This window comes from Triturus cristatus, chromosome 10 (assembly GCF_964204655.1).
Source record: "Triturus cristatus chromosome 10, aTriCri1.1, whole genome shotgun sequence".
Classification (NCBI taxonomy): Eukaryota; Metazoa; Chordata; class Amphibia; order Caudata; family Salamandridae; genus Triturus; species Triturus cristatus.
The window spans coordinates 221854646-221881370 of NC_140593.1; the positions used below are offsets into that span (position 1 = coordinate 221854646).

The 26725-nt window shown below is 48.1% G+C and overlaps 1 protein-coding gene across 8 annotated transcripts in view; it reads right to left on the bottom strand.

The window, feature by feature from the left end:
- Positions 1–20851, bottom strand: part of SGCE (sarcoglycan epsilon) — a 171172-nt gene extending 150321 nt beyond the window's left edge. For 4 of the 8 annotated variants that reach the window (XM_085630849.1, XM_085630847.1, XM_085630848.1 and 1 more), the window contains exon 1: positions 20723–20851. In XM_085630849.1, the coding sequence (XP_085486975.1) occupies positions 20723–20795 (73 nt within the window). In that variant the 5' untranslated portion in view covers positions 20796–20851. The remainder of the gene's footprint in view (positions 1–20722) is intronic. The other 4 variants (XM_085630845.1, XM_085630844.1, XM_085630843.1 and 1 more) reach the window with 1 other exon arrangement.
- Between the last annotated feature and the right edge of the window lie 5874 nt (positions 20852–26725).

Below are 26725 nucleotides of genomic sequence, written 5' to 3' on the forward strand. Positions count from 1 at the left end.
GCAGCTCTGATGTGGAGTTTGGGTAAGGCAATGCATAGCACAGTGGCTCTGATTAGTAGATTCTGCTGGGACCACAATTGGACTGGCAGAGCACCATCATGCCCACTTCCAAGGGTTAAGGTCTGGAGTGGATCACTTGGAAGGACAGGAATCACACCTGGTAGAGTCCCGGTGCTGAGCTTAAGATTGGATGAAGCCTCTTATGTCCATAAGGGTTCCGGACCAGAGGCCATCCAACTAGCCCTTGGGGTCACTCTAGTGGCCCTGGGATCAAGATGCAACCCAGTTCTTCTCACTTAGGCAGGAGGGCAACAGGGCAGCACAGCAGGGCAGCAGAGTGGTAGGATTTTTGCAGCAAGCAACAGAACCGTCCTTCTTCTGAGACTTCCACAGGTCCAGGTGTGTTCCCGAAGAGTTGGGGTCTGAGGTCCGGTGTTAATACCTGGTGCCCTCTTTGATGTAGGAGAAGCTTTGAGAGTTTTCCAACCCCCAGAGGTGCTTGGAATTTCGTACCTTCCTGCCCAGGCCCCAGATTGTCTAGGGTCCCAATAGACTAGTGTCTAACACCTTTGTGAGAGTGCTCAGGCAGGTCTTTTCTGATGTGCAAATGTGGTAGGTGACAGCTCCACCCCCTCGTTAGCTGAGAGTGGTCCATCTTGCCAACACCTAGCTTCTTTTTTACAGAAAGAGCACCTGCCTACTGCACTTGGTCATGTGACCCAGGATACAGGCAGCAGACACCAAATGGTTGGGAGAGGAAAACGCCAAATTTGAAAAGTGGCATTTTCAGAATTGTGATTAAATGTCTTACTTTTCCATTAAAGAGAGCTTTTAATTACGATTCCATAGACACCAAACTCAGCATTCCTACCTGTTCCCAATTGAGCGTTATCACTGCAATAAGGTAACCCAATGTCATCTTTTGGGAAAGGTGGGCCTTTACATGTCCTGGTAGTGTTTCACTACCAGGACATGTAAAACGTAAAAGTATATGCCCTGCTTTTTAAATTCAAAGCAACGTGCCCTCTGGGCTGGTCAGGGCCGGTCCTAGGGGTGACTTATGTGTATTCAAAAGGACAGTTTGGGCATGGCAAGAGGTTTAGCTTGTCTGGTTGAAATGGCAGTTTAAAACTACGTGCACAGGCTGCAATTGCAGACCTGAGACATGCTTAGAAGGGCTACTTAAGTGGATGTTACAATCAGTGCTGCAGATCCACGAGGAGCATTTATTTTTCAGGCCCTGGGTACATATGGTACCACTTTCCTAGAGACTTACAAGTAAATGAAGTATGCCAATTGGATATAAGCCAATTCTACCATGTCTAGGAAAGAGAGCACAAGCCATTTAGCACTGGTCAGCAGTGGTAATGTGCACAAAGTCCAATGGTCAGCAAAAATGATTATAGCCAAAATAAAAGGGGATGAAGACAAAAGGTTTGCTGGAAGACCTCCCTAAGGCCGACAGGGCTAACAACATACCTAAAGCATAACCTACCTCCAGGATTTAGTATGTTTTCCATATCTTTTGGGGAATTTTTGAGAAAGGTCCTGCTATTAATTAATCTATATATGCATTTAAATAGTCATAGATAGGCTGAGTACAAGAATACCTATTCATAAGCAATTGAGATCAATAAATATAGCAGTTACTTGTGACGCGCCACATGGTTTGTGGTACAAATGCAAGATGAGACTGCTGTGCCATGTCCAGAGTGATTTATGTTTAATACATTGTAGCTTATTTAGTAATTTTTCCAAATTCTCTTCATTTTTTTGCATTTTAAAGATAGCCGACATGTGTTTCGCCCCTTAGAAGTTTTTGGCTTTGATTTTTTTCCAAGCCAGTTTGGAATCTTTATGGCTCTGCTCTGCACTGTTGGATGACTATAGTACAGTATATTCCTCTGTGATCATGTGTGATGTCCGTGTTGCAGCCCCTTTTTCTTCTGACAGACCGCAAAGGAGAGTAGAGTTGGGGATCATGCATGGGACCGAACTCACCCCCTCACCCAGATTCTTTGCTTCCAGGGCGGGCCATGAAGGGGAGATCCAATGTGTCTCCCCACCACTGGGGCTAAATGCGGCCTACTGATATAGAAACGGCCATATCACAGTGCAGGAGCGAGCCAAAAAGATACTTTATACAGCCTTTTGAACATAATAACATGAATATTCGAGTTAAATGTTATCCAAATGGACCAAACACCACCCTTGAAACTGGCATTACAAAGGAGGAGCCTGGACACAGTAACAAAATCTTCACAAAATATGTAGTAATCCTTTAAAAAGCTGTTTGTACATTTAAGTACTTATTAAAATTATTGCAAAGAAAATCCAAGCAATGACTAGCAAAACACAAATAGCCCATAACAAAATTCCCACGCCCTAAGATAAGATAGAACAACACTCAAAGAACGTGTTTAAATCATGAATAGACCCAAGCAACTCCTAACTGGACACAAATAGGCAGTCCAAAATAGAATTAGGTCAACTTCCAAAGCAAAAGCAAAGCTCAAGGTTTTTAAACCCTTGGAAAAATCCGGGAGGCAGGATTTTACTTTTAACGACGGGGAAGAAAGTAGCAACTCCTTAAAATAAATGAATGATTGCGCCTTTCATTTTTTCAAAACAGGAATTTCCAGCTGGGGAATGGGCAGGCTTCTGCGAGATCTAAAAACCTCCAGATATGGTCATTTTCGGGGCACGGTGTCTGGGATTGCCTTTAGGGCATGGCAAGCAATTTGAAATAAAGCACATACTATCTTACTTTCTGTCACAGGCAGCAAGACCTTAGAAACAATATTGCAGTTCACACAGGAAAAGAGGCCTGGTTAAAGCTTCTTACGAAGTAAACAATATGGAGTTCAAAAGTACCAGATAGAGTGATAGTACATTAATGTGTCCCGGTATGGCCCAACAATAACTAGAAGAAAACACAATCACACATAACAAATAGTGGTGGATTATAGTAAAAAGCAGGAAACAATCCTTCCAAGTATCTTTGTTTTGAGAAGCAAAAGGGTGTCCAAATACACTCCCACATCATAACTGCTTTTTTCAGTTTGGAACGAGAATAAAAAAGGTATTTTTATGTAGTCTTTTTTTTTTATAAGCATTTGATAAGGTTTGATACTAGTTTAAAAAAACATGGGTCCCCTTAAAAGAGATATTTTTGTATTTTTGGACACCATTACACTCCCCTCAACAGCAACATGGATCTTTAATTCCCATCTTGAATGAACGCAGAGCGATTATGAAAGACTGGACCAAGTAAAGAGAAGATAGTCCGTTGTGCGACTGGAAATCTAAATACGGACTCATTTACGCTGCCTTTATTAGCACCAACTTCCCTGTTTTCAAAGTTACCTCATTGCATCTAACATTTTCAGAGATCACCTTGAGCTTCACATAATATACTTAAAGTGTCTGAAATAGTTTTAGATATTTTCATGCTGCAGAACAAAGCAGTACAAAAACAACAGTTGATGGACAGAATGCAGAACAATGTCATACATTCACCCCAGTACAGAGATCTGGGCCCAAATCCATCGTTTTTTTCTCACCATGCCACCCCAGTTTGAACCCAGCCATATGCAAATCAGTCTTGACCCTGCGCCTCATGGGAACAGTCCAGCCCGAACTGCCAAGCCAGGTCCTCCCTGGACTGGAAACAAGCATCCTAGGACCGGTTTCGGGGTTTCACCCCTCTTTAGCCAGGATAGCTTGATTCCAGTGGCATGGAGAGCATGGGAACCACGTCTGGTCATACCCATCCCACTCGGGGTGACAAATGCAAAAACAACAGTTGATGGACAGAATGCAGAACAATGTCACACATTCACCCCAGCACAGAGATCTGGGCCCAAATCCATCGTTTTCTTGCTCACCATGCCACCCCAGTTTGAACCCAGCCATATGCAAATCAGTCTTGATCCTGTGCCTCATGGGAACAGTCCAGCCAGGTCCTCTCTGGACTGGAAACAAGCATCCTAGGACCTTCCCTGTTTTCAAAGTTACCTCATTGCATCTAACATTTTCAGACATCACCTTGAGCTTTACATAATATACTTAAAGTGTCTGAAATAGTTTTAGATATTTTCATGCTGCGGAACAAAGCAGAGCGCATTGTCTCTGTGATTATTGTTGGTTTGCAGCACTCATCCTGGGCAAAAAGCATTGACTGCTTCACCTCTATCACATCTTTTAAAATCCAGTCCTAGCACAAGAAAGTAGGGGCGCCCCAGTTAGCCTCCATTTGCTTCTATTGTTCCCTGTCATACTTTGCTAACCAACCTTTCTTTGTCCCGTATCCCTCTTCCCAATTTGCTATTCTCTTCCATCTGATCCCAAGGAACCTCTCTTTCCCTGTGGCCATGTCCTTCCCAACCCAATAGCATGTCTGTCCTCTCTGGCCTGCTCTCTCTAACCCTCGAGCAGCGTTACCAACACCCTGGTCCATCTCCGGCCTTACTGATGAGCCCAACAGAATAGGGGATGCCTCAATATTAGGCCCATCAATGTGTCTGTCTATGGGTCGGGCTCAACTGTAGTTCAGATACTATCAAGTCTGTCACAACAGACCAAAAGTGTAATATTCATCACACATCAAATATTCATGCTACACCAAGCACTTGTATGCAAATCTGGTAATGAGTTCCTAATTAACTGATATAATGAAAGGGATTCCTGTTGTTAGAAATGGGATTTCTGGTTGGCTAAGGCTTGCGCCAAAGTCAGGCAGAAACCACCACTCTAGTCAGGGCAAGGAAGTTACACGCCAAAGATAACCCCTGCTCACCCCCTTGGTAGCTTGGCACGAGCAGTCAGGCTTATCTCTGAGGCGATGTGTAAAGCGTTTGCGCGCGCACCCAGCAACAACACCCAAGGCCCACCACAAAGGAAACTCCACACAAGGTATTCTATAAAAATAGCCTTTGTATTATACACAACACATTAGATAAAAACACACACTCTACAATGTGCCAACAGGCACGGGCAGAATTTACAAGGGATTATATATACAGGGGACAGGGCCACATGGACCACTGTCAGGAATTAGCACTCTTAGAACATAGCACTTAGAACATAGGAAATAAAATTACTGTTGCACAAAATTACACCTAGCACACAACCAGTCACTACTGGTATCAGGTAAGTACCACCTACGCAACCCTAACCACCTTAGGAAAATATTGCGCAGGGAATCAGGACCTCACTAGCACCACCTGTACTAGGGAGAAAACAACCACCTAAGTATCACAATACCTGTAGGGGTCTAAGCACATAAACACATGATGCATAACATTCAGAGGTGTAAAGCAAAGCACATGACGCATAACCACATTCAGAGGTGCAGAAAAGGAACAATGGCGCAAAAACTCACATTAGCCACTATCTGTGGCAGTCCCTAGGCCAACTGGCCGTGAAGGGGCAAAGGCGCCCTGTGTCCAGCCAAGTCAGGGTGCGCCTGCGCAGGCTGCGCAAACCAAGGTGCACAAAGCACAACCTACACGTAGCAGTTGCCCACTAAGTGCTGGGCAACTGGAGAGATGCTGGGGCACCACTGTGCCTTCCTAAATAAATATGGCAGGGGTTGGAGCCTCTCCTGGGCTCTAAGAAAACACTTGTGGCCCCCTGAGCCTCGCAGGCTCTGATCAATATTGTGGGGCAAGGTGGGAGTGGCCCGCTGCCATCTGGGGCCACTCAATCGCCAAGGAAATGCCCCCGTATGCGTTTGGAGCGTGCACTGCGCTCTCCACAAACAATGCGCTGCTGTTGGAGTCCCTCTGGACTCTGAACATAAATATGCCCTCTGCGTTGGAGCCTCGTGGGCTCGACCAAACACAATCCCCACGTTGGAGCGCCTCGCGCTCAAAGACAATCGCTGCCACAGTCGGTGGAGCCTCGGGGCTCTAGTGACCCCAGGAATAATGCCCCCGTTGTGGGAGGGGCCGAGCAACAGGACCAGCGCTGGGCGCTGCCGGGGAGGACCGAACCCAGGGCCCCGTCTCACCCCCAGTAGCTGACACTCACCGGGTGAACACGCAGGTCCCGGGCGACGGCAGCGCTTCGTGGAGTCCCGCTCAGGGACTCGGGAATCCTTCGCCAGCACCGATCCCCGGATCCGCTGGCTTCCTCCGGCGACGCGGGACTCTCCTTTGCAGGCGGAGGCGGGGTAGGCTCCCGCCCTCGTCTTCTGGGCCTCCGTCACAGGAGCGCGGGGTAGGCTCCCGTCCGCTTCCTGTTTGAGGCGAGGCCCCGCCCACGTCCCTCACAGATTTGCCTGACTTCCTGTGCGTCCCGAACCGGGCTGCAGCGGTGATTTTTCCCGTCACAAGAGGGGTGGGCTCCCTCGTAATAAGTAATATACGGTGGGGTGGGCACCCGCCGTAAGAAAATAATTAAATAAGCGGGGTAGGCACCCGCAAGCGCACCACAATGCCGGGAGGGCACCGGCCTCCAGAATAAAGCGCTCCTAGCGCTACGGCCAACGTAAAAGCGCTCTAGAAGCGCTGGGGGCACCAAATAAAGCGCTCCTAGCGCTAAGGCAAATAAGAAGCGCTTCCAGGCGCTTTGGGGACACAAATAAAGCGCTTCCAGCGCTGTAGGATGAAAAGCACCACAAAGTCCAGCAAAGTTCTTCCCTGCATGCAGCAGGGCAGGGGTGGGGGGCAAGGCTGGACCCAGAGCCAGCTCACTGGGCCTCCAGGCAGGGAGGTAGTCCAAGTGGCGGTCCTCTGGTCCAGCAGCAGCAGCAGCCCCCCTCAGGTAAGATCCTGGCAGAGAACAATTTCTGTGGGGACACAGCCCCATTTTTATACAGTCAAACCCTTTGTTCTGGGTTCAGGGTGAGGGGGAAAACCAGTCGCAGCTGGTGGGGGAGCACCCTTGATGTGCTCAGCCCCTCACTCTATTCACTGGCAGGGCTAGGGTCGTCAGTCGCACCACAGGGGGCGGGGCCAGCATTGTGTGTGGAAAACCCTGTCCTATTCAGGACCCAGGTGTACTCCTCCCACCCATCTAGCTGCTGATCTCCCCATTCACCACTGGGTGACTCATCCTGACTCTGGGGAATCCCTAGCCCGTCACATGACACGACCAGCCAATCACGCGACAGACACCCTGCACACAGAAGTGCCCACTTCTAGAAGTGGCACTTCCACACTAGGTACATGCACGCCGCACACATCATCGCGCAGCATTCACTCCCACGAGTCCGCACATACCAAACTCGGGCCTGCACACCCCACGCATCAGGAACTACTAGGGACACATACATTCCCCATGCATTCCTATGGGAGGGCAGGCCTATCTCACCACATGCACTCAGAGCACGCACGCACTTTACCCTGGGACACAGGGAAAGTGCGCAGAAACCAAAAAAATTACCACACCAAGTCACCAATAAAAAGCAAAAAGTCCAGGGGTGAACCTGCCAGAAGGGCCAAGTCCAACACAACCCCCTTCCAGCCAAAACGCAGGGCAGACCAATCACCACCGTGATGGACTTCCCTGCTTGGGGTGATAGAACACGGACGCGGGCCCGCAACTGCAGGGACACCCTCCGGTTCTACGCCACGGTGAACCCATGGAATTCTTTCTAACACCACTGTCTGGACCAACTGGGCTACCCCACTGGTACTCCCAAGCTGTCCGCGGCCAAGACCAGGCCCTAGGCCACCCAGGTGCCACTGGTCTTTGCCTAACCACAGAGTGGGGGGTAGTAACCCCTGGCACATAGCGGCCATTCTCCACTCTTCCTCTCTGAAAGACAGGACTAGAGTGCCACTGGTTCTCCAGCCTAGGGTCTACACCCTCAGGCGGACCAGGAGTCTCAGGGAAAGCTCTCCTCCCCCTACCTCTTCTCCTAGGGTTCCTCCTCCTCTGGCGAGGGGTACACCTAGAACGCCATTCCAACCCAGGGTTTAACCCCTCAGGTTGTACCGGGGGCAGAGGTGGGCTCTCCCACCCTCTGCACCCCCTTCCAGAGCCCTGCTCCCTACCAACTGGGGCGGTACCTCTGGAAGAAGAACTGGTCGGGACGCTCGTTACAGACGTCCCACCCTTCAGGTCAGGCTGATCCCGAACCTGGCCTTCCAACCTCCGGCCTAGAACCTTTGGTGGAATAATTGCCTGGCACTCCAGGACTTCTGGGGATTTCCACTCCATCCCCCTGAGGCTATCAAAGGACACATATGTCAAGCGACTGTCTGTCTGGCGCTGATCTCCCGTCCCCTGTCCACCTGACAGTGCGCGGAGATCCCCCAGAACAGAAGTGGTGCCACCCTGGTCACTACACGGGATCCTAGCCCAACTGGGTAGTCCCTGACCCACAGGCTCTTCCACTGGGAAACTCATCCCCCAATCACTCCTCACACTGGACTCCTGTACCCTCCCTACCGGAGCGGTACTGCCAGACTCTAGAACCACAGGAGCCCTGGTTACAGGTGCTCCAGGTCCTCTACTCACCAGGAGATCTTCCTCAAATGGGCTAACAGGACAGCCTAGGTCCCCAACTTGGTGTTCCCTCATGGAACCATCCAAGTCCTGAGGCAGGGTTTCGTACGTCCGGGGACCCTCGGTCACCCTCTCACTCCTGCTCCACTGAGCCAGGCAGTGAGCCCCTACACCCTCCTCGCTATCCTGGGACCTAGCTGGGCTACACTGAGCCTCTTCCACCACGCTGGGCTGGAAGATACCTGACCCACTACTTTTGGAGTCACTCCCTAATGACTCTAGAGAACCTCTAGCCCTTTCCCAGCGCTCTGCTTCCTCCGCCAGGTCAAATGGCTCAGACAATCCACACCCCAACAGGTGTTGGCGCAGCCCCGGCACACAACAACTGAGCAGGTGTTCTTTGAGAACCAGATTACACAGTATATCAAAATCACTTGCTGTGGAAATCCAATCAAACATTGCATCCTCACATCCATCCACAAACTCCTCCCAAGTCTGGTGAGACAGTTTCCTACTGCCCCTGAATTTCAACCTTAACTCCTCCTCCTGGGGAACAGGTACCAGACTGGGGGAACTGGGACTGGGATTTCCTACACTGGAATCTATCTGGCTGCTACCACTGGACTCAACCCTCCCTGGGGAGTCCAGAAAATTAAAACTGCGCGCAGGGGATAGTCTACCCTCCAGAGCTACTTTGCCTCTGGTGGAGGCCCTCTCAGCCTCCTCTACCCTCTCCTGCGCCAAGACCCACTCAGTCTCTCGCTGTTGCTTCCTGGCCTCCAGCTGCGCCATAGCCTGAGCATGCTCTAACCTGAGCTTCTCTAACGCCAGCTGGTGCTCCCTTTCTTTCCTCCTATCTTCCCACTCCTCTGGGGACAGGGAAAGGGATGAGGCGCTGCCTCCTACGCTGGACCCAGCAAGGGACGCCCTACCTATGGGGTCCTCACTCTCTACTGGCGTCCAGGTATTGTCATCCTCTACCTCCTCTTCTGAATCTTCAGGGCTCCCCACAGACCCACCACCCTCCAGGTGTGAGGCCCGGGCCCTTTCCATACTGTGCTCAAGATCCCATGGACCCTTTTGCCATAGGACCAGGTGGTCCTGAAGTTCGTACAGGGTGTCGGACTCTCCCCCTGTACAGTACCTTTCTAACTCCTGCCTCTGGCGCCAAGCTAGCTCATAGGGATCACAAGCAGGCTCCATTCTGGCGGACGTTATGGTAAAAATTATACAGGGAACCTAGGGGTCTGAGTTTCACACAGGAGCACACAATTCACAAAAAGATTCAGCAAGCTCTCTAACCCAGAGAACTCACACTCACTTGCCTAGTGCCACACACCATTCATCCACACACACAACCCTCCCCTCGGACTGGTAAGGCAGTTTCTACCACCCCTGATTCTTCAACCTGACCACCACGTGACACAGGTACCAACTCTGGGCGCAGGGCGGGGGACAAATGTACTGGACACTATTACGCTGCCACCACTGGATCCCACCCTCTGGTGAATCCAGAAACACAATGCACTAAGGGGGATGATCTACCCTCCCGAGCTAGGGACACCTAACTCACAGTGCACAAAACCACATTTCCAAAGAAATGACAATTAAAAACAAACTTAGAACAATAATCCCTATACCATGTGATTTATCTAAATGCAGAGTTTTGTAGTGCGGCCAGTTGCCGCTGCGGTACAGCGCAAACGCAAGTCCAAATCCCACCGCTGATCACCAATGTTAGAAATGGGATTTCTGGTTGGCTAAGGCTTGCGCCAAAGTCAGGCAGAAACCACCACTCTAGTCAGGGCAAGGAAGTTACACGCCAAAGATAACCCCTGCTCACCCCCTTGGTAGCTTGGCACGAGCAGTCAGGCTTATCTCTGAGGCGATGTGTAAAGCGTTTGCGCGCGCACCCAGCAACAACACCCAAGGCCCACCACAAAGGAAACTCCACACAAGGTATTCTATAAAAATAGCCTTTGTATTATACACAACACATTAGATAAAAACACACACTCTACAATGTGCCAACAGGCACGGGCAGAATTTACAAGGGATTATATATACAGGGGACAGGGCCACATGGACCACTGTCAGGAATTAGCACTCTTAGAACATAGCACTTAGAACATAGGAAATAAAATTACTGTTGCACAAAATTACACCTAGCACACAACCAGTCACTACTGGTATCAGGTAAGTACCACCTACGCAACCCTAACCACCTTAGGAAAATATTGCGCAGGGAATCAGGACCTCACTAGCACCACCTGTACTAGGGAGAAAACAACCACCTAAGTATCACAATACCTGTAGGGGTCTAAGCACATAAACACATGATGCATAACATTCAGAGGTGTAAAGCAAAGCACATGACGCATAACCACATTCAGAGGTGCAGAAAAGGAACAATGGCGCAAAAACTCACATTAGCCACTATCTGTGGCAGTCCCTAGGCCAACTGGCCGTGAAGGGGCAAAGGCGCCCTGTGTCCAGCCAAGTCAGGGTGCGCCTGCGCAGGCTGCGCAAACCAAGGTGCACAAAGCACAACCTACACGTAGCAGTTGCCCACTAAGTGCTGGGCAACTGGAGAGATGCTGGGGCACCACTGTGCCTTCCTAAATAAATATGGCAGGGGTTGGAGCCTCTCCTGGGCTCTAAGAAAACACTTGTGGCCCCCTGAGCCTCGCAGGCTCTGATCAATATTGTGGGGCAAGGTGGGAGTGGCCCGCTGCCATCTGGGGCCACTCAATCGCCAAGGAAATGCCCCCGTATGCGTTTGGAGCGTGCACTGCGCTCTCCACAAACAATGCGCTGCTGTTGGAGTCCCTCTGGACTCTGAACATAAATATGCCCTCTGCGTTGGAGCCTCGTGGGCTCGACCAAACACAATCCCCACGTTGGAGCGCCTCGCGCTCAAAGACAATCGCTGCCACAGTCGGTGGAGCCTCGGGGCTCTAGTGACCCCAGGAATAATGCCCCCGTTGTGGGAGGGGCCGAGCAACAGGACCAGCGCTGGGCGCTGCCGGGGAGGACCGAACCCAGGGCCCCGTCTCACCCCCAGTAGCTGACACTCACCGGGTGAACACGCAGGTCCCGGGCGACGGCAGCGCTTCGTGGAGTCCCGCTCAGGGACTCGGGAATCCTTCGCCAGCACCGATCCCCGGATCCGCTGGCTTCCTCCGGCGACGCGGGACTCTCCTTTGCAGGCGGAGGCGGGGTAGGCTCCCGCCCTCGTCTTCTGGGCCTCCGTCACAGGAGCGCGGGGTAGGCTCCCGTCCGCTTCCTGTTTGAGGCGAGGCCCCGCCCACGTCCCTCACAGATTTGCCTGACTTCCTGTGCGTCCCGAACCGGGCTGCAGCGGTGATTTTTCCCGTCACAAGAGGGGTGGGCTCCCTCGTAATAAGTAATATACGGTGGGGTGGGCACCCGCCGTAAGAAAATAATTAAATAAGCGGGGTAGGCACCCGCAAGCGCACCACAATGCCGGGAGGGCACCGGCCTCCAGAATAAAGCGCTCCTAGCGCTACGGCCAACGTAAAAGCGCTCTAGAAGCGCTGGGGGCACCAAATAAAGCGCTCCTAGCGCTAAGGCAAATAAGAAGCGCTTCCAGGCGCTTTGGGGACACAAATAAAGCGCTTCCAGCGCTGTAGGATGAAAAGCACCACAAAGTCCAGCAAAGTTCTTCCCTGCATGCAGCAGGGCAGGGGTGGGGGGCAAGGCTGGACCCAGAGCCAGCTCACTGGGCCTCCAGGCAGGGAGGTAGTCCAAGTGGCGGTCCTCTGGTCCAGCAGCAGCAGCAGCCCCCCTCAGGTAAGATCCTGGCAGAGAACAATTTCTGTGGGGACACAGCCCCATTTTTATACAGTCAAACCCTTTGTTCTGGGTTCAGGGTGAGGGGGAAAACCAGTCGCAGCTGGTGGGGGAGCACCCTTGATGTGCTCAGCCCCTCACTCTATTCACTGGCAGGGCTAGGGTCGTCAGTCGCACCACAGGGGGCGGGGCCAGCATTGTGTGTGGAAAACCCTGTCCTATTCAGGACCCAGGTGTACTCCTCCCACCCATCTAGCTGCTGATCTCCCCATTCACCACTGGGTGACTCATCCTGACTCTGGGGAATCCCTAGCCCGTCACATGACATGATCAGCCAATCACGCGACAGACACACTGCACACCGAAGTGCCCACTTCTAGAAGTGGCACTTCCACACTAGGTACATGCACGCCGCACACATCATCGCGCAGCATTCACTCCCACGAGTCCGCACATACCAAACTCGGGCCTGCACACCCCACGCATCAGGAACTACTAGGGACACATACATTCCCCATGCATTCCTATGGGAGGGCAGGCCTATCTCACCACATGCAGTCAGCGCGCACGCACTTTACCCTGGGACACAGGGAAAGTGCGCAGAAACCAAAAAAATTACCACACCAAGTCACCAATAAAAAGCAAAAAGTCCAGGGGTGAACCTGCCAGAAGGGCCAAGTCCAACACCTGTGAATAAAAAAAATGAAATAACCTTTCAGCCAGAAGCCATGAAAAGGATTTTATTTCATGCTAATTTCAGACGTTTTTCAATATTATATCGATATAGATATTGCGCATTTTTATCACCTAGTGTAAAAGTCATCAGTTAGTTAACCTCATTAGGACCGAGTCATTATTTAGAACTAATTGGATTCTAAATTTTACCTGACATTCATAAGTAGATTTCAGCAGAAAGTGCTCAGCTCACTGAGTGTCCTCTGAGGAGATGCTTCTGAACAGACATAAGGGGGGTTGGAGTACTCAAACAGGACCATCAACATAAAAATGGGCACTGATGAGAACAGTCCTTATACACCGAACCAGCCTATGCTGCAAAAGTAAGACAGTTCCTTAAATGGGCTGCTGGTGAATGATGTTAAAATACAAATAGCTTTATTTCCAAGGAAAATCAGTGAGAAATCACAAACAGGTGTGCATCCTGAATATATACACCAGAATATCAATGGGACACAAAATAGAGGACAATATATCGAAAATAAAATATTGACAGGTAAGTAAGTCTGGAGTCTGCGTTTTCTATATATAACTCCATATATATGTACCGTGGTGATATATGTTTCTTCAGGATACGTAGATGTGGAGTTAGGAACAGTAAATCTATACTTCCCCATATGCATTTACCTTTCAATATTTTGTCCCTTGATATTCTTGTACCACATTATTCTGGGGTCAATATTCAGTAGTACAACCCCACAAAAACAATGTGGGAAACTGTGGCCTTTTATAAATTAACCTGTCAGTCCCTAGTTTGTGTGGTAACCTTTTTATTTTTCAGCAGGAATGAGCACCTAGATGCCTTCGGGAGTTGTGTGCTATATAAATGTTTAAATCAAATCAAATCACTGTGGAGAAGTTGAGAAAATGAGCCAAAAACCTGGATGAGACAATATTTCCAGTTATAACGCTAGTATTCTTGAGACTATATCTGAATAAATTCATGCAAAGGTCTAGTGATTACGTGAATAGGAGATAGACTTTGAATTCTGTAGTGATACAGAAAGAAGAACAGCTGATCCAAAATTGACTTTTTAATGGAGACTAGTTTAAAAAGCTAGGCGCAGGAGAGCAAGAACTCAGAATCTCAGAGTGGTGACAGAGAGATCATTAAGAAGCTACCTTTACCTCTAAAAGAAGCACATTAACCAAGGGGATTAATTTATCAGTTTCAAATGGAGGGTATCCTTTTGAGGGGCTGGAAGGAAGGAGCAGTGAGTCAAAAAACCCAGAAAGTTAGAGCAGATTTGGTCAATTAACAGCAGTATTTAGTCTTCCTTGTCCAGCCAAACCCCTGCAGTAGGTACCAATTCAACAGCTAGAGCCTCTTATACAAGAACATGGTATTCTGGATAAAATCATTTGGGGCTAATACTTTCAGGTCTTGGTGACATTAGCATTTCTGCAGATAGACAGTGTTAAGGCCCTGGTTATTTTGATCTGTCAGTGCTATGCAGCACAATCAGCCATGCCACCGGGGCCGCAGACTGCAGGATACCAGGCTCAAGGGCTTAATATGAGACTTTATTAACTTATTCCGAGACGGTTGATCATCAGTGGTTGCTGACCCTCCATTCTGTTCAACTCACAAGATCTACGATGTGGAGTACAATATGGATTGGACTGCTGTTCAATATTTATATAATGCCTCTTACTCATTCTTTCAGCTTCAGGTTGTGAAATTATGTAATTGCTCCCAACATGTGTTACAATTACTCCTATCTACACCAAGTGTGTCTGTAAGCACCGCTATAGGTTTGGAAGTTGTAGAAGGCTTGGTGTGCAGAAACCTATTGATGGTAATTTCAAGGATGTCTTGAGATTTCAGTAGAGGGGGTGCCACATGGTGTTTGGCCGACCTTCACTGGAGTGTGCCCAACACTAGTTCCCATAGTGATAAAAACAGGGGATGTCAGGAATTATCTCTGAAATCTCAGGAAGGCTTTTAAATAAATGTTTTCATTTTTCCACGTTTACCCTTCCATCATAGGGTCCAGTGTATTCTGGCTCTGGGTCAATCAAGAGAATTATGTGAATGGAAAACCTATGACATATTCTCTAGAAGTCAGATAATGCAGCATCATAAGAACTGGTTATGTTATAGAAATGGGATCATGTAACCCCAGCTCTCAGAATTCTACATACGCTCCCCGTTTAGAACCATATTTTCTTTCAATTTACAATTAGTCCATTGTGTAATACAAAAGAAGGTTCCCGGCTTCATTAATGACAAGTTTAAACTACTAAACCTGTCTTAGTCACTTTGATCAGAAACCAACGATTGGTGATGGCACCCAAATTCAAGAAACATAGGGTATTGGTCGCATCTTTTCATTTCAAGAAGCCTGGAATAAACTGCAGACAAGAGACTATGAGATAATCCGAAAAAAAAAAAAAGCTTGGCTAGTTCAACTGAAATAGGATTGTTTGTCTGTCAGTAGTTGGTAGTGTTAAATCTAGCTTATAGCTGCTGGGAGCCACAAAACCAGGATAGTTGTTGTACTTTATAAACTTCATAACAAAACATAACATGCCACTTAAGGAATTTTATTAGAGACAAACTTAATACCATGAAATAGCTTAGTGAATAGCCCCCAAAGTTGTCTATGTGCTAAATGGTTTTGTCACAGTTTGTTTAATCATAAATGTTTTTTATCCAGTTAGCCTGGATATATGAGTCTGGTGCAAGCACATATTTCACCAGTGTGTGCTCAACTGGCTGACAGAGCGTCCAACAATGCAGGAATGACAGTGAATTACATTCATTAAAAGCATTAAATATGCTTACGTGGCAACAAACACTCGTTACTTAAATCTGTGAAAGGGAAGTGCACTTGTTCAATTAGAGGAATATCCACCACGGGGATGATTTATGTCATTTGCGGCAAATAAATAAATCGAAATCAAAAAAAGATTTCTTCAATATACATGCAAACTAGATATTCCTTAATTCATTGTCTTCCATGGACATCTCACAAGCTGCCAAGATTGGGCCATAGAAAGGATGGGATGTGTTGGAATTGTACTCAAGATTAGGGGAAATTGATGTACATTATGGCAGCTATTCCAGGGTACAAATCTTTTGGTCCAAGGTGAAGGAAGAAATTGCGTTGATATTTGATAATGAAATAGTGTTTAGAACCCTGTGGGTATACAGAACAGGATAATCAATGTCTGCTTCAGATACAGCTTTGTCTGACCTCTTACTTAATATAACTCCTAAACCAGTGCTCTTCTATTGGAAAGGTACAGGAACCTCTCACGCCACACATGGTGGGCTTGTGTTGTCCACGAGAGGAGAAGCAATGGGCTCATCGCTTAAAACTCTCTATAGATCTAAGTCATGTTCATATCAATTATTGGGCATATTGAATCTATCTATGCAAAAGAAATGTGGGCCTCTTTGATTTATAGTTAGACAATGTTACTTGTTTATATTAGATACCCTCGTGTTGGGTACAGAACATGACCTTAGAAGAACTATAAGTATATGGCACTTTTCTACTCAGTCCATAGTAGAATTACTTATCTAGGGCTGTCTTTCGTTCCGTCTGTTTTTCTTTTCTCTCTATTCATTCTCTCTTAAAAATGGTATTGAATGTCTGTTAATTCTTGTACCTATGGAGTGAATGAAGCATGGAGATATATGTAGGTGGATACAATGTTATTCCATAACTTCTCCTTTTATCAATGTATTGACAATCAATGTATTTTGTGTTGTGCACCAAAATCCTTATTAGTCATCGGCAACAAAATAAAACAGGAATTTAACATCCGAAATCCAACGCTGCAGGTGCTGTCTTCCTTTGGAAATATTCATAAACATATGGATCCACCCGTAGGTTGAGTATATTATGAAAATTCCACAAGAAGACGAAATGTATCCCACGGCCGTGGAGAATACAAATCAGTTGTTTAAATACCCCTCACACACCAAAAGGGCCCTTGGTGTCATGCTTCATCATAGGGGTCTTCCCGCCCCTCTACGGGACGGGGCGTGCTGCGACCTACGTCTACGCGGGAGCACTGTTATAAGTGAAACCACTATGTGTGATGCAAGGGTGTGAGAGGAAGGGTCAGGAGTGAGTGGAAACGTGAGTTAAAAAATACCTGGCTCTTCTGGTCGAATGAACTTTATTATACCGTTTGAGCTGGTATTAGTAAAATAGTGGGGGGGAGGAGGAAAGTATGCCTCAATGAGCTAGGCCTCCTGATGGTGCCGACATGTTTCGAAGCTTCCCCAAGCTTCTTCTTCAGGACCTTAAGGATCCCTTCCTAAAACTCACAGTGATGTGTTTACAATGAAAAATTAATGTGTTGTGTTCAAAATAAATAGAATAACGTAGGAAGAAAATAACTTCCAATGGTTAGTAATGCCTAAATAGGTCTTATATGGTCCATTTACCTAAAAGAAAAAAACATGCGTCACGTAGATCGAAGATCAATCCATCAATTTGTGATTAGTGAACTGAAAAGGAAGTGAAACAATATTCTCTTCTTAACGCTATCCATAACGTTATCACGTGATCTGTGGTGAAGAAACTGTGTAACACATAGACACTGACTTAAAGACACACATATAACAAAAAGCACACACTCTATTCTCACAGGAACAAAATTCCTGGGTTCTAACACTATCCAGTGACAGAGAAAATCATGCCAGAGAGAGCGCGCTGGAATGAAAACAAACATACTTGCTGTAATGAGAAAATTACTTCATGAGCTCAGGACCTGGTGGGGGGAATGCCAACTCGGCTATCTAAACGATAAAATTAGGAAGAACAAGAAAAAAGTCCCATCGGTAATGGAGATGGCCTCGGAACTGGTCCGAAGAAAGGAACTCCCTACAGTTGCCGGCTATGCCGTACTTACGAATCCTTGGGAAAATGTCCCGCCAGAATAACCACCCCGGTCGGCTCCGTAGATGATACTGAGCTCGAGGGTAAGGTTCGTTAAATAGTGCCTTCAATTAAGGTTATTTGGCGCGCGAATATGCTGACTGCACCATTGCGCGTTGGCCCGCTATCTCTGTGTTTCCGGACCCGGAACCGGAAGTGAACCGGTCAGGTCTGAATCTAGTGCAAAGGGCTGAACAGCAGCTGTCGCTGTTTGCTATGACCCGGAACCGGATATGTACCGGCCGGGTTTCCAGTGAAAAAGACGGGAAATAGAATGAAATTAGTAGACATTTAAATGGGATCAGATATGTTAAGACTAAGACAGAAAAATAGTAGAATGCATGAAGTTGGTATTTAACAATGAAAAATACCGTGTTAAAAAAAATCAGGATAACAATAGAAAAATGGAAAAAACCTCGGGGTTTTTTTCCATTTTTCCATTTTTCTATTGTTATCCTGACAGCGACAGCTGCTGTTTAGCCCTTTGCACTAGATTCAGACCTGACCGGTTCACTTCCGGTTCCGGGTCCGGAAACACAGAGATAGCGGGCCAACGCGCAATGGTGCAGTCAGCATATTCGCGCGCCAAATAACCTTAATTGAAGGGACTATTTAACGAACCTTACCCTCGAGCTCAGTATCATCTACGGAGCCGACCGGGGTGGTTATTCTGGTGGGACATTTTCCCAAGGATTCGTAAGTACGGCATAGCCGGCAACTGTAGGGAGTTCCTTTCTTCGGACCAGTTCCGAGGCCATCTCCATTACCGATGGGACTTTTTTCTTGTTCTTCCTAATTTTATCGTTTAGATAGCCGAGTTGGCATTCCCCCCACCAGGTCCTGAGCTCATGAAGTAATTTTCTCATTACAGCAAGTATGTTTGTTTTCATTCCAGCGCGCTCTCTCTGGCATGATTTTCTCTGTCACTGGATAGTGTTAGAACCCAGGAATTTTGTTCCTGTGAGAATAGAGTGTGTGCTTTTTGTTATATGTGTGTCTTTAAGTCAGTGTCTATGTGTTACACAGTTTCTTCACCACGGATCACGTGATAACGTTATGGATAGCGTTAAGAAGAGAATATTGTTTCACTTCCTTTTCAGTTCACTAATCACAAATTGATGGATTGATCTTCGATCTACGTGACGCATGTTTTTTTCTTTTAGGTAAATGGACCATATAAGACCTATTTAGGCATTACTAACCATTGGAAGTTATTTTCTTCCTACGTTATTCTATTTATTTTGAACACAACACATTAATTTTTCATTGTAAACACATCACTGTGAGTTTTAGGAAGGGATCCTTAAGGTCCTGAAGAAGAAGCTTGGGGAAGCTTCGAAACATGTCGGCACCATCAGGAGGCCTAGCTCATTGAGGCATACTTTCCTCCTCCCCCCCACTATTTTACTAATACCAGCTCAAACGGTATAATAAAGTTCATTCGACCAGAAGAGCCAGGTATTTTTTAACTCACGTTTCCACTCACTCCTGACCCTTCCTCTCACACCCTTGCATCACACATAGTGGGTTCACTTATAACAGTGCTCCCGCGTAGACGTAGGTCGCAGCACGCCCCGTCCCGTAGAGGGGCGGGAAGACCCCTATGATGAAGCATGACACCAAGGGCCCTTTTGGTGTGTGAGGGGTATTTAAACAACTGATTTGTATTCTCCACGGCCGTGGGATACATTTCGTCTTCTTGTGGAATTTTCATAATATACTCAACCTACGGGTGGATCCATATGTTTATGAACATCTGACCGGGAGGAAGTATCCACCTCCACCACTCGTATGAGTGGTACCTCTCCACTCCCTATTTTGTTTATTTTTTTTTTTTCCTTTGGAAATAACAATAGTACTTAAACACAAAGCGCCATGGGTGCCCCGAGCTCCATCGCACTTGCCAGCTCACCCTATTTTGTAGGTTTTTTGGAAAACTGCATGCAGCCGGCCTGGCAGTTCCATTCCTAATGGGTATAACGGATGTTCCGCCATTGCACGCCCACGGGACACCTTCCAGGGCTGAACTTTTTAGAGCGCAGATTTCAGTAACATGCAGTAGGCCCCAAAACCCTGAGATATATGCGGACTTGCAAGAACAGAATTATATAGATAGGAATGGATAAATGTTTGTACTGGGGCGTAGCTGTGCTTGGTACAGTAGGTGCAGTGGCATGGAGGTGCAAGGGGGCTACGTTACCCCAAGTCGGGCTATATTTTCCTATCCAAACGGATGGGGGTGGGGTCCTTTTCTTTGCGTATATTATTAGGGACACCGGCAGCCACACTCCATGTGCTTGGAATATATTATGACAGTACTTTTGAACCGGCAAGCTCTGCAAGGCATACGTAACCCACGTGATGTTGACGCTCTCTCCAGAGTACAGCTGTGGGGAGGGGGCTGCTTGGTGAACGCGATGTGTACGCTTTGTGGACATCACCCGGCCACAGAAAGATGCCTCATCCTAGCCAGAGCAGCTGCTGCGGCCCGGCCCCCGCACAATGGAAAGTATGCGGCCAGCAGCAGCCTTCGACGATGTGTTTAAAGATGGCATTGTTGTGACCGCACGTGCCCTGTCAGCAGTGAGCGGAGCCCAGCGCCGGTTCCAGGGCACGCCCACCCTCTGCACATTGCCAGGCTGTGCTTTGTGAGCCAGGCTCTGTCTGCTGCGCTTAAAAGGCGGACAGCTCAAGCGAGAAAACAGACTGCAACAACGGCGCGGTTTGGGGTCTGTGGAGCAAGCCCCCCCTCCCCCCCCCTCACTTCAACCCTAGCAACCCCGTGCTCTTGAACGTCCCTTCCCAGCAGTGAGACGAACCTGTGAGGAGGAGGAGGGTGCTGAAGGCTTCCATGCTCATCCTGCCCTGCCCCCGGCCGGAGGACGGCTCCATGGCTGCATTCCCTGCTCTGCCCGCAGCTCTGCTCCTCGATAGGAGGAGACGGCGAGCATCAGCATCCGAGCTCTGCCCCCCCCCCCCCCTCCACATCTGCCTCCTCCCTCCCCTGCAGTGACTCCTTCCTCCCTGTCTCCCTTTCTTCCTTTCATTCTTTCCTGTCCCCACCTCCCCGATATTTTCTGTCACCTACTCTCTCACCTCGTCATCTAAAACGAAGCTTCTCGCTTTATTATTTTCTCTCCTTTCCCTTTTTTGTGTTAATCTATTTCGCACTCTCGAATCGCGCGCTCTCGCGGGTTTCGCCATTTCTCATTCTCTTTGCCCTGTCTACGATCCCGTAGCTCTGTATTGTGTTATTCACATTTTCTCCTATTATAGCACACAGCGTGGAACAACGGTTAGCCCACTTCAGACATTTGGTAACTTCTACACACACACATTTTATTTGAGACCCAATTTTTTTTATTTTAGCTGATTTTTAAAATGTATTGACAGGGGCCTACCAGTTCATTCAACAATAACATTTTATAAAAGTCCATGGCATTCCAGCATTCATACACTCGGTATTGGGAAGCGTTTTTGGAGGGCTTCCACTGGTCCTACTACGTGTAGTGGGCATCGAGGTTTTAGTTTTCCTGCTTCGCAATGGGTGTCCCAGTTCATTGAGAGATGGAAAAAGCACTGCTGCTGCGACATTGTCATGAGCGCATTGTGCTCCATCTGGGCACACTTCGGCTTCGGGAGCTAAGCGAGCATTGGTCCCTATCGTTCAGAGCAGTCTGGTTTGACTGCATCTTGCCTGTGTTCCGCTGCCTATTATGCGGATACAAATACATGTTGGACTTGTGTCTGACCCTTCCAACGGTTGTGTTCCGTCGGACATCGACGTACTACTGGACCCCTTGAAGGTCCAAGTGTGTCAGTGTCCTCAGCGTATTACCATGATGATGACGGCATTCTTAGAGCCTCCACGGATTGCTTCAGCTCCTGGTGGAACTGACAATGGCTCTACAACAGGCTCACGGGTGTCGAGTGCTTCCTCAGATCACCTTTGCTCACTGACCTGATGATACAAGAGGTGTTAAAGGGACAGTCGTCTGAGAATGCGAGCAACAGTGATGTTGCGTATCCCACAAAGGACGCCATAAAGATTTGTCTCTCTGTGTGATAGGGAACAATTCGGCCTTTTTTCCAAAACAAGCCAAAGTGGAATGAGAAACATCGTTTTGTTTTATTTTTCTTCTGCTCTCACTGAGGCACCATGGCTTTCCATGTGCTTGGTCAGTCTAATCATATATTAATTATTTAGTGGACTTGTAGAGCTTTGAATTTTAAAAGCAGATTTTTTTTCCATTTTTAACTTATAACATGTTTTTGGATGTTTTTTAGACATTGGTTTTATGGCAATGTTCTTATGCTTTTTAGCAGGCTTATTTAGCATTAGTAACCTTGTCGACCTTCAGAGGAGGAGTGAGTGCTATGTTTCCTAACCTAGGCCTAAGTTGCAAAGCAACTTTTACCTACATTTGTCCTACCTTTCTCTGCATAACGGTACTAGCAAAGACCTTTTACCCAGTTATGTGCTGAATAAATGTTGATTGGTTTCCTTAAAACTACCCTCGTTTATTATGCATGAGGAATCTTAGCATCATTTCTGAATTCCTTGCACATGATGTATATAACAGTATTAACATCCTCTGTACAAAAGTCATTGCTATCATCATCCTCAGGAGACAGGACTACTTTGCATAATTACAATTATTGATTTTGGCTCATCTATTTAATCGTACTCACAACATATCGATTGTGGTAGAACCCCCGATGTTACCTTTTTGATATAAAAGAGCTGCACCTTCACTAGGTAGAAGGAGGAGACAATTCTATGCTGACACTGACATGGAGGTCCCTGCACGCTGAGGCTTCTACACGCAGCAGTCTAACATCCCTTGCCGGGTGTCCAACTAGTGACCAAGAAGAGTTTATTCATTCTCTCCCATCATGGGGTTGGCTCTTTCCTGGGAGATTCTCGGCTTCACACTCACATACAAGCCAGGTACATTGAGGTACACTTAGGTGGGGTACTCTTAGTAGGAGTACACAAAGATTACTGTTTTCATATATGCCTGCATATATTTGTTGCTTAACACCATGGTAGAAATGTATCTGCTGTTTACTCTGTTGGTGCTTGTAATCTCTTACATTTGCTTCTGTCTATTGATTGTCACAGCAAACATGTTTTATACTAGTAAGCTGCTGGTTCAATAAATGCTTATTAAAAACGTCCCCAATGTTCATTCTGTGTAGCTCAGTGAGACTGAGTGAGCATGATTAACTGAGAGAAAAGTACTGTACTGGTTTAAAGACCCCTGAAGGATCAACAATTGTCCTGTTTTCTTTTTTTGTCCTCATTGGGCAATATTTTGGAGGTGGAGGTATCAGGGGCCCCCCAACCCAACTGTACCGAACAGGGGTTTCCCCCTGATTAGGCGCCTGTGTGTGCGTGGGGGGGTTTCCAACCCTTCTTTTCGAGGGGGCCCTTTATGTCCGCTTCGAGAGTAAACTGCTTACAGAGGGAGCTAGCCAATTTGACTACTCGTTTAAGCCCTTGCTTGAAGGTTTTATTGCATTGCCTAATCATTGGACAGTCCTGATACATTCCATACATTTTCAAGTTAGCGGATTATGTTGTTCCCACATATCCCACAATTTATATATTTTACTCTTCTGCCCGCTTCTATCTAATTTGTTTACCCTTTGAATAGAAGCCAGCCATTCCTTGTATGTTGAAGTTATATTTTTCACCCATTTAATGCATATTTCTCTTCTAGCCAACAGTATCAAAAGGGAAAGTAGGTTTTCCTGGTCTTTGTTCAGTTCCGGGTAACCTACATTAAAGTGTCCTATCCCAAAAATAACAAGATCTATGCTTACCTCCACTGGTTGACCCAACAGCCTCGAGAAGACCTTATCCGTTTCTCTCCAGAATTCCTCAAGCTGGGGGCACTGCCAAAACATGTGTAGGTTGTCTGCTCCTTCATCCCCACATTTTGGACAGCTTCTCACCTTCTGCTTATTGAGCTTGGATAACCTCTTTGGTGACCAGTATGCTCTGTGGGCAGTAAACATGTGTTTTTTTCTCAGAGGAGGGGGGGATTTCACGATACGCCAACATGTAGCCATAGATACTTGCTGTTAGAAATGGGGGTCTCTATTTGGCAAGGGGTTGCACCTTTGTCCAAATAGGGACCCTTCTTCCTATTCAGGATAAGGGAGTTACACTCCTAAAATAACCCCAGCTCCCCCCATTGGTAGCTTGGCACGAGCAGTCAGGCTTATCTTAGAGGCTGTGTGTAAAGCATTTGCACATAACCAACAGTGATACAGTGTAAGCACTACAAAAGGACACCACACCAGTTTAGAAAAATATCCAATATTTTTATATACTTAAGACAAGACCAAAACGATAAAAAATCCACAATACAGTACTTAAAAATCTTCAGTTAGCAAAATAACCTTGAAAAACAGTTCCTTGGTGTCGATAGCTCCATCTGGGGCTATCACAGCGTTGTGAGCAAACAAAGCCAAACAGTTCTGGCTGACCACGGGGTCGCCGGCCAGCTACAGTGTCGGGGAGACCAGCAAATAGTACCTTTCAGAAATGCAGGGCTTCGATGACCTCTCATTGAGCTTCCAAAAACACGGCGTCTGCAGGCGTCAGTTCCATAGGTCGGTGCAGGGGTCAATGGAGCCCTCGAAGTCACACGCGTTGCAGATCGAACTCCTCTTTGTTGAAGTCAGGAGCGCTGGCGTCGGCAGGCGTTGGGTGCTGCGGTGCGAAGTGCAGCAGTGAGGCGTGCGGTGCCCTCAGGTCGCGGTGCAAGCAGTGGCTCGATGGCGTCGTCAGATGACGTCGTCAGTGAGACCAGGTTCGTGGTGTGAGATGAAGGCGTTGCTCATCACGGTGCTGGCAGGTCACGGTGCAAGCAGCATTGTCGTTGTTGCTGAAGCGCTGTCATCGGCTGATGAACTGGAGTCGATGGCACCGGCGTCGGTAGGCCAAGGCTGTGGTGCGGGATGAGGGCGGTGCGTCGTGTTACTTTACGAGCACTGCCCTCGAACCACGGTGCAAGCAGCGGCGTCGATTCCGGCATGGAGCGGCATCGTCAGGGATACCAAGGCATCGTCGTGAAGCGAGACGGTGCGGAGTGCGGTGCCCACAGGTCGTGGTACGAACAGCGACTCGGTGGCGGCGTCAGCAGGCATCGTCGGTGAGACCAGGGTCACGGTGCGGCGTTGTGGCAGTGCCCTCTGCGGTGCCGTCAGGTCACGGAGTCGGCAGTGGCGTCGTCACGGAGTCGGGTTGCTTTTAAGGGAGTTACACTCCTAAAATAACCCCAGCTCCCCCCTTGGTAGCTTGGCATGAGCAGTCAGGCTTATTTTAGAGGCTGTGTGTAAAGCATTTACACATAATCAACAGTGATACAGTGTAAGCACTACAAAAGGACACCACACCAGTTTAGAAAAATATCCAATATTTTTATATACATACGACAAGACCAAAATGATAAAAATCCACAATACAGTACTTAAAAATCTTCAGTTAGCAAAATAACCTTGAAAAACAGTTCCTTGATGTCGATAGCTCCGTCTGGGGCTATCACAGCGTCGTGAGCAAACAAAGCCAAACAGTTCTGGCTGACCACGGCATCGCCGGCCAGCTACAGTGTCGGGGAGACCCGCAAATAGTACCTTTCAGAAATGCAGGGCTTCGATGACCTCTCATTGAGCTTCCAAAAACACGGCGTCCGCAGGCGTCAGTTCCATAGGTCAGTGCAGGGGTCATTGGAGCCCTCGAAGTCACACGCGTTGCAGATCGAACTCCTCTTTGTTGAAGTCAGGAGCACTGGCGTTGGCAGGCGTCGGGTGCTGCGGTGCGAAGTGCAGCAGTGAGGCGTGCGGTGCCCTCAGGTCGCGGTGCAAGCAGTGGCTCGATGGCGTCATCAGATGACGTCGTCAGTGAGACCAGGTTCGTGGTGTGAGATGAAGGCGGTGCCCGTCACGGTGCTGGCAGGTCACGGTGCAAGCAGCATTGTCGTTGTTGCTGAAGCGCTGTCATCGGCTGATGAACTGGAGTCGATGGCACCGGCGTCGGTAGGCCAAGGCTGTGGTGTGGGATGAGGGCGGTGCATCGTGTTACTTTACGAGCACTGCCCTCGAACCACGGTGCAAGCAGCGGCTTCGATTCCGGCATGGAGCGGCATCGTCAGGGATACCAAGGCATCGTCGTGAAGCGAGACGGTGCGGAGTGCGGTGCCCACAGGTCGTGGTACGAACAGCGGCTCGGTGGCGGCGTCAGCAGGCATCGTCGGTGAGACCAGGGTCGCAGTGCGGCGTTGTGGCAGTGCCCTCTGCGGTGCCGTCAGGTCACGGAGTCGGCAGTGGCGTCGTCACGGAGTCGGGTTGCTTTTATTCTGTTGCAGCACAAAAAACACAGTTCCCAGTGCTGAGGACAGAAGAGCTTGAAGTCTTTGCTGTTCCTGAGACTTCTTGAACAGGGGGCAATCTCTACCTCAAGCCCTTGGAGAAACTCACAAAAGTAGATTGCAGAAAGTTCAGTCCAGTCCTTCCACTGCCCAAGACAGGAGCAGCCACTGGAGGCCAACACAGCTAAGCACACAGCAAAGTGGTAGTTCCTCCTCACAGCTTCTCCAGCTCCTCTTCTTGGCAGCCTTTTTGATCTAAAAGAGTTCTGAAATTCTGGGGTTTGGGCCCCAATATTCAGACCACCAAGTCCTTTGTTCTCCGAAGGTAGAGGGTCCTGTACCTAGCTCAAACCAGTTCTGGGTGCATTCTACCAGTGTGCACCTTCTTCCTTTGTCAGTGTGGGCCAGGGTCATCAGACACACCACAGGAGGTGGAGCCAG